The sequence below is a fragment of the Salvelinus sp. IW2-2015 genome, unplaced genomic scaffold, assembly GCF_002910315.2.
Source record: "Salvelinus sp. IW2-2015 unplaced genomic scaffold, ASM291031v2 Un_scaffold8825, whole genome shotgun sequence".
Taxonomy (NCBI): Eukaryota; Metazoa; Chordata; class Actinopteri; order Salmoniformes; family Salmonidae; genus Salvelinus; species Salvelinus sp. IW2-2015.
Window position 1 is genome coordinate 1 of NW_019950084.1, and position 9,127 is coordinate 9,127.

General features: G+C 42.5%; 1 protein-coding gene across 1 annotated transcript in view; it reads left to right on the forward strand.

Moving 5' to 3' along the window:
• Nucleotides 1–1,092: 1,092 nt before the first annotated feature.
• LOC112079643 (CMRF35-like molecule 2) overlaps nt 1,093–9,127 on the forward strand; it is a gene marked incomplete at both ends in the record, with an annotated part of 22,170 nt that continues 14,135 nt past the window's right edge. Inside the window, 4 exons of the mRNA XM_024145533.2 lie at nt 1,093–1,453; nt 1,560–1,640; nt 8,699–8,806; nt 8,945–9,125. Of these exons, the coding sequence (XP_024001301.2) occupies nt 1,093–1,453; nt 1,560–1,640; nt 8,699–8,806; nt 8,945–9,125 (731 nt within the window). The remainder of the gene's footprint in view (nt 1,454–1,559; nt 1,641–8,698; nt 8,807–8,944; nt 9,126–9,127) is intronic.

Below are 9,127 nucleotides of genomic sequence, written 5' to 3' on the forward strand. Positions count from 1 at the left end.
TGTTAACCACAAATCATAACTCAGTACTGGAGCAGTGTCTCTTTATACCGAACGGTGATCCAATGACTGAGCATGTATCACTTTTATATACCATAGTGATCCAATACTGAGCCATGTATCACATATATAATAGTGACAATACTGAGCAGTACATTTATACCAAATTAGGAAAATCAATACTGGAGCAATTTATCATTTATAAATTATACCATAGTGATCAATACTGAGCATGTATCATTTTATACCATAGTGATCAATACTGAGCATGTATCATTTTATACCATAGTGATCAATACTGTACTTCATTACTTTACTACTTTATCATTCAACACTGTTTTACTGCTGTTGCTGGAGTCCTGAACTCATAAATCGACGCTGAACTTTACTTTATCATTCAGCAGTAGACCAGTACCAAACTTTACTAGTAATTAACAGATCAGGTATTCATTACTAGTCACATTCAAGGTAATGGTCATATTTTAAACATGTTTCCCTTGATGCTCAATGTCCAGACTGTTAGGTTGTAATTTTCAGAGTAATTAACTCACGGACACTAGAGACGCTTAACCAAGTTTAATTCTTCCCAAAGGGTTGATACAGCTGMATTCAGACAACAACAAATCCCACCACCACAAGTATATATACTCAACTTTAGGCCTCCTTCTCTCCAATCCTTACATCTTATGGTTCCACAGGGTAAAAGGATAATAAACCAGCATTTCTCCCTTCAGGGGGTCTGACGTGACCTCAACCGCTCCTTGGCCTAATCAACAGATGTCCATCCGCTTCCCCTATAGCAATCCTGTGACTTCCTCCCGTCCAGCCAACACATTCCAAAGCCGTCTGTCTTCTCCAGATAACCATTAACTCTGATGTAAAAACCAGTCTCTTTCACTCCTTTATATACTATGCTTCTGTCTTCTACATTAACTCTGATGTAAAAACCAGTCTCTTTCACTCCTTTATGCTTCTGCGTCTAACAGTGTTCCAAGTTTCACCCAGAATCTAACATTAGACTAGAACAGAGCTGCCAAGACGGTGATGTGAGAGTCTATCAACAACACAATCTGAGGATGTCTGTACATACTATAACTCTGTCTCTGTGTTTCTGTTGTAGCTGTGGTCTGTGTGTTGTCAGGGGTGATTACAAACAGAGCAACAGAAGGAGGAAATGCTCACATTCAGTGTCCTTATGATCGGGGGTATGAGACATACCAGAAGTACCTCTCTAAAGGGTCATACAGAGACAGTGTTGTTGTCATCCAAACCCAAAAACAACGGCACCCAGCGTGGACTTATAAAGGGAGATATTCTCTGTATGACGACACAGAGAGAAGAGTCTTCACTGTGAACATCACTAACCTGATCCTAGAGGATGCTGATACATACTGGTGTGGAGTGAATACATGGGGACATGATGAGCCAACTGAAGTCAGGCTCACTGTGGTCAGAGGTTTGTGTCTGAGAATTTATTTTTGTGTGCTAATGATTAATGTGACATGTTGTACTATATATATTTGTGCTGATACATTCTTTGTTTCTCTGTTTCTCTCTCACAGCTCCTGTTCCTCCCAAACCTGGCTCAGTCACCTCCAGACCTCTCTTCTCCACAACACACCCATCAACAAAAATCACCACTGGTACATATTACCCTAAGAGACACGGCTCTCTAAAGACTACACACCTACATCTCCCTCTCCCCCAGTCACTGATATTAACCATGTTATTTAGTCCCTATAACCTGTTCAGTTATTATCTTAGTTATTGTAACTGTTACTCAGAGAGTGCTGTATTGAGAGCTAGTAGTTACAGTCATTATCTTTGTATTGTAATGTACTCAGAGAGGTGCTGTATTGAGACCTAGTTGTTACAGTCATTATTCTTTAGTTTGTAACTGTACTCAGAGAGGTTCGTATTGAGAGACAGTAGTTATAGTCATTATCTTTAGTATTGTAACTGTACTCAGAGAGGTTCTGTATTGAGAGACTAGTAGTTACAGTCATTATCTTTAGTATGTAACTACTCAGAGAGGTTCTGTATTGAGAGACAGTAGAATGTTATATCTTTTTAGTATTGTAACTTACTCAGAGAGGTGCTGTATTGAGAGACTAGTAGTATAGTCATTATCTTAGTATTGTAACTGTACTCAGAGAGGTTCTGTATTGAGAGACTAGTAGTTATATCATTATCTTTAGTATTGTAACTGTACTCAGAGAGGTTCTGTATTGAGAGACTAGTAGTTAAGTCATTATTTTAGTATTGTAACTTACTCAGAGAGGTTCTGTATTGAGAGACTAGTAGTTATAGTCATTATCTTTAGTATTGTAACTACTCAGAGAGGTTCTTATTGAGAGCTAGTAGTTATAGTCATTATCTTTAGTATTGTAACTGTACTCAGAGAGGTTCTGTATTGAGAGACTAGTAGTATTACAGTCATTATATTTAGTATTGTAACTGTACTCAGAGAGGTTCTGTATGAGAGAGACTAGTAGTTATAGTCATTATCTTTAGTATTGTAACTGTACTCAGAGAGTTCTTATGAGAGACTAGTTGTTATAGTCATTATCTTTAGTATTGTAACGTACTCAGAGAGGTTGCTGTATTGAGAGACTAGTAGTTATAGTCATTATCTTTAGTATTGTAATGTACTCAGAGAGGTTCTGTATTGAGAGACTAGTAGTAGTCATTATCTTTAGTATTGTAACTGTACTCAGAGAGGTTCTGTATTGAGAGACTAGTAGTTAAGTCATTTTCTTTAGTATTGTAACTACTCAGAGAGGTGCTGTATTGAGAGACTAGTAGTATAAGTCATTATCTTTAGTATTGTAACTACTCAGAGAGGTGCTGTATTGAGAAGACTAGTAGTTATAGTCATATCTTTAGTATTGTAACTACTCAGAGAGGTGCTGTATTGAGAGACTAGTAGTTATAGTCATTATCTTTAGTATTGTAACTTACTCAGAGAGGTGCTGTATTGAGAGGCTAGTGTTACAGTCATTATGTTTAGTATTTTAACTACTCAGGAGTGCTGTATTGAGAGACTAGTAGTTATAGTCATTATCTTTAGTATTGTAACTGTACTCAGAGAGGTGCTGTATTGAGAGACTAGTAGTTATAGTCATTATCCTTAGTATTGTAACTGTACTCAGAGAGGTGTTGTATTGAGAGGCTTGTAGTTACAGTCATTATCTTTAGTCTTGTAACTGTACTCAGAGAGGTGCTGTATTGAGAGACTAGTAGTTATAGTCATTATCTTTAGACGTTTTTGTTTTTGGCCCGTTTTTGTCCTGTGTAAATATTCAGATTTTTTAGATTTTCTGTATACATTTCAATCTCTTTTTCCAATTTCGAATTAAATATACCTGCAACCCGTTTTACCCAATGTGGCATGGATCTGCTAGCCTTCAGAAGCTAGCCTTCAGTTGCTAGCCAGCTAATTAGCTACTAGCTATTTAGTCATTGTTAGCCACTGCTAGCAGTCTTTACCTTTAGCACAGACACCAGCCGCTTTAGCCCTGATAGCCCAGATAATATCTGCCAGTCTCCACCGCGCGATATCAGCCCTGAGCATATTGGACTGATTTTCTTTCCCCACTACGTCACTGGATTCCTGCCACATGCTCTGGACCAATACACCGGATCATTGCAGCTAGCTAGCTGCTACATGGTGGCTATCGTGGCTAACGCCCTTGTCCAGAGGCAAGCACCAGTTAGCCTCGAGCTAGGCCCATTTCCCCGGCTAGCAAACAAAGTACATCATCTACAATACCTCTCTTGCCAATTGTCCTGGACCCTTTTCGACAGAGAGCCCCGCTGATCCATCACGACTGGTCTGCTGACGTATTTCGGCCGATGTGCTCTCAACCGGCCTCTGCGTCGTTGATGTCGGTGAGGACCCAGCTACTAGCCCCGGCCCTTTAGCTCTCTGAGCGCAGTGTCTCACGCTCGCCTAGCATAGTGACGACTGCCGAGCGGCTCCCTGTTTCGTCCATTGCTGTTTGTTGGACCCTATGATCACTAGGCTACACAGCTGATGCCTACTGGACTGTTCATTAACACGGTACTTAATATTGTTTATCTGTTGGCCACAGCCTCGAACTGTGTGTAGCTAACTGACCCTCTCCATTCATCGCCATTTACCCGTTGTTGTTGTCTTAGCTGTTTTTCCCGATGTTGTCTTAGCCCTCCCAATCAACACCTGTGATTGCTTTATGCCTCCCTCTAATGTCAATATGCCTTGTATACTGTTGTTTAGGGTAGCTCTCATTGCTTTGTTTAACTGCGAAGCCCCTAGTCCCGCTCTACATGCCTCGGTTAGCTCCCTTGCCCCACCTCCCACACATGCGGAGACCGCACCTAGCTTAACTGGCGCTTCCAGAGATGCAGCCTCTCTTATTGTCACTCAATGCCCAGGTTTACCTCCACTCTACTCGCACCCTACCATGCCCTTGTCTGTGCATTATTGCCTGAATCTATCCTTCCACACCCAGAAGTCTGCTCCTTTTACTCTCTGTTCCGAACGCACTAGACCATTAGTTCTTATAGCCTTTAGCCGTACCCTCCTCTGTTCCTCTGGTGATGTAGAGGTTAACCAAGGCCCTGTGTGTCCCCAGACACTCTCATTTGTTGACTTCTGTAACAGGGAAAAGGCTTGAGGTCATGCATGTTAACATCAGAAGCCTCCTCCCTAAGTTTATTTTATTCACTGCTTTAGCACACTCCGCCAACCATGATGTCCTACCCGTGTCTGAATCCTGGCTTAGGAATGCCACCAAAAATTCTGAAATTTCCATCCCCTTTTACAACATTTTCCGTCAAGATAGAACTGCTTAAGGGGGCAGAGTTGCAATCTACTGTAGAGATAGCCTGCAGAGTTCTGTCATACTATCCAGGTCTATGCCCAAACAGTTCGAGCTACTACTTTTAAAAATCTATCTCTCCAGAAACAAGTCTCTCACTGTTGCCACTTGTTATAGACCCCCTCAGCTCCCAGCTGTGCCCTGGGCATCATATGGGAATTGATTGCCCCCCATCTATCGTCAGAGTTCGTACTGTTAGGTGACCTAAACTGGGAGATGCTTAACACCCCGGCCGTCCTACAATCTAAGCTCGATGCCCTCAATCTCACACAAATTATCAAGGAACCTACCAGGTACAACCCTAAATCCGTAAACACGAGCACCCTCATAGATATCATCCTGACCAACTTGCCCTCTAAATACACCTCTGCTGTTTTCAACTAGGATCTCAGCGATCACTGCCTCATTGCCTGCGTCCGTTATGGGTCCGCAGTCAAACGACCACACCTCATCACTGTCAAACGCTCCCTGAAACACTTCTGCGAGCAGGCTTTTCTAATCGACCTGGCCCGGGTATCCTGGAAGGATATTGACCTCCTCCCGTAAGTAGAGGATGCTTGGTTGTTCTTCAAAAGTTCCTTCCTCACCATCTTAAATAAGCATGCCCCTTCCAAAATATTTAGAACTAAGAACAGATATAGCCCTTGGTTCATTCCAAACTTGACTGCCCTTGACCAGCACAAAAACATCCTGTGGCGCAGTGCACTAGCTTCGATTAGTCCCCACGATATGCAACAGGGAAGTCAGGAACCAATACACACAGTCAGTTAGGAAAGCAAAGGCTAGCTTTTTCAAACAGAAATTTGCATCCTGCAGAACTAATTCCAAAAGGTTTGGGGAAAATGTCAAGTCTATCGAGAATAAGAGCACCTCCTCTCAGCTGCCCACTGCGCTGAGGCTAGGAAATGCTGTCACCACCGATAAATCCACGATAATCAAAAGTTTCAATATGCATTTCTCAAGGGCTGGCCACGCTTTCCACCTGGCTACTCCAACCCCGGCCAACAGCTTTGCACCCCCCGCATCAACTGGCCCAAGCCCCCCCCCCCCCCCCCCCCCCCACTTCTCCTTCACCCAAATCCAGACAGCTGATGTCCTGAAAGAGCTGCAGAATCTGGATCCCTACAAATCAGCTGGGCTAGACAATCCGAACCCTCTGTTCCTAAAATTATCCGCTGCCATTGTCGCAACTCCTAGTCTGTTCAACCTCTCTTTCGTGTTGTCTGAGATTCCTAAACATTGGAAAGCGGTCACGGTCATCCCCCTCTTCAAAGGGGTAAACACTCAAGACCCAAACTGTTACAGACCAATATCCATTCTGCCCTGCCTTTCTAAAGTCTTCGATAGCCAAATGAACAAACAGATAACCAACCATCTCAAATCCCACTGTACCTTCTCAACTATGCAATTGAGGTTTTCGAGCAGGTCGCGGGTGCACCTCAGCAACGCTCAAGGTCCTAAACGATATCATAACCACCATCGATAAAAAACAGTACTGTGCAGACTTCTTCATCGAACTGGCCAAGGCTTTCGACTCTGTCAATCACCATATTCTTATCGGCAGACTCAACAACCTTGGTTTCTCTAATGACTGCCTTGGCTGGTTCACCAACTACTTCTCAGATATTCTCTGGCAGCCACAGGGTTCAATTCTCGGGCCGACTCTTTTCTCTGTACATATCAATGTAGTCGCTCTTGCTGCGGGTGATTCTTTGATCCACCTCTACTCAGACGACACCATTCTGTATACATCTGGCCCTTCTTTGAACACTGTGTTAACAAACCTCCAAATGAGCTTCAATGCCATACAACACTCCTTCCGTGGCCTCCAACTGTTCTTAAATGCTAGTAAAACTAAATGCATGCTCTTCAACTGATCGCTGCCCGCACCTGGCTGCCCTCCTAGCATCACTACTCTGGATGGTTCTGACTTAGAATATGTGGACAACTATAAATACCTAGGTGTCTGGCTAGACTGTAAACTCTCCTTCCAGACTCATATGAAGCATCTCCAATCCAAAATCAAATCTAGAATTGGCTTCCAATTTTACAACAATGCCTCCTTCACTCATGCTGCCAAACATACCCTCGTAAAACTGACAATCCTGCCGATCTTTGACTTAGGCGATGTCATTTACAAAATAGCCTCCAACACTCTACTCAGCAAATTGGATGCAGTCTATCACAGTGCCATCCGTTTTGTCACCAAAGCCCCATCTACTACCGTCCATTGCGACCTATATGCTCTCGTTGGCTGGTCCTTGCTACATATTTGCCGCCAAACCCACGGGCTCCAGGTCATCTATAAGTCTTTGCTTGGTAAAGCTCCACCTTATCTCAGCTTACTGGTCACCATAGCAGCACCCACCCGTATTACGCTCTCCAGCAGGTATATTTCACTGGTCATCCCCAAAGCCAACACCTACTTTGGCCGCCTTTTCTTCCAGTTCTCTGCTGCCAATGACTGGAACAAAATGCAAAAATTACTGAAGTTACTAACTTCACTAACTTCAAGAATCGGCTGCCAGAGTTTGTTATGCTCTTTTGCACACCAGTATTTCTACTTGCACATCTTCATCTGCACATCTATCACTCCTGTGTTAATTGCTAAATTGTAATTACTTCGCCACTATGGCCTATTTATTGCCTTACCTACTTACATCATTTGCACACACTGTTGTCGCCAGTCCACCTGGCCGTGCTGCTGCTCCAGTTTCAACTGTTCTGCCTGCGGCTATGTAACCCTGACCTGTTCACTGTGATTACTATTATTTGACCATGCTGGTCATTTATGAACATTTGAACATCTTTGCCATGTTCTGTTATAATCTCCACTTGTACATTTGTTTATCCCATGTGTAACTCTGTGTTGTTGTTTTTGTCGTTGCTTTGCTTTATCTTGGCCAGGTCGCAGTTGTAAATGAGAACTTGTTCTCATCTGGCCTACCTGGTTAAGGAAAGGTGAAATAATAAATAAATAAAAAACATAAACTACATCTACCAAGCATCCTACAGTGACATGCACTACAACTACCAAGCACCATACTGTACCATGGGCTACAAATACCGAGCATCATACTGTAACATGGACTACAACTACCAAGCACCATTAACATGGACTACAACTCTACGCAAGCATCCTACAGTGACATGCACTACAACTACCAGACTGCAAAATGGACTACAACTGCCAAGCAATGTACTATAACGTGGACTACAACCACCAAGCACCATACTGTAACGTGGACTACATCTACCAAGAACCATAATGTAACATGGACTACAACTACCAAGCATCATACTGTAACATGGACTACAACTACTAAGCACCATACTGTAACATGGACTACAACTACCAAGCATCAAACCCTTATAAACTACAACCATGAATCTAAAGATACACCACCTTGTGGTGGAAACTAGTCATTACATGTTCCACCTCTAGACAGTGAATAACATTGAACCACAACAAAAACACATTGACTTTGCCTGATATGATACTTTATATTAGACTGAATAATCTGACTGTGACTATTGATACCTCATTAACATTTCCTCTCTATGTTCTGCTCTCCTCAACACCACATGTTTCTCTGTCTGATGTTGTCTTCCCTCCTCCCTCCCTCTGAAATGAAGAAACACAGAAGTACAGTACAGTAGAGACTAGCTAAATGTACCATCACTGTTACATTATGCCTGAGTACTGTCTCTGGGTGTTCTAGGTGATGTGATGTTCTCTGGTGTTGGTCTGGGTGTTCTAGAAGATGTGATGTTCTCTGGTGTTGGTCTGGGTGTTCTAGATGATGTGATGTTCTCTGGTGTTGTTCTGGGTGTTCTAGGTGACGTGATGTTCTCTGGTGTTGTTCTGGGTGGTGTTATACTACTGCTGGGTCTGCTGCTGTTCATGTTCTTTAGACAGAGGAGAGACAGAGACAGGAGACCAACAGGTACAGTATTTATCACACACAATCATTCTTTAAAAAATAAAAACATATAAATAAATGTTAATAAAAAACATTTAATAAAAATAAAATATACATTACAAAAAAGTACATAATCTATGTTTGTTTTCCTCTCCATGACAGCCAACCAAGACACAGGTACCATCGCCACAACAGATACAGCCTGTGACTTCACTTCCATATTTGCCACGGCAACCAATCCTTGTACAAATGTAATTTACTCCAAAGTTGGTCCGTCTCCAGAGGTTCTAGACAGTGTGACCTATACTACTGTCAACTTCACCAGAAATCCAGCTTGTCTCCACT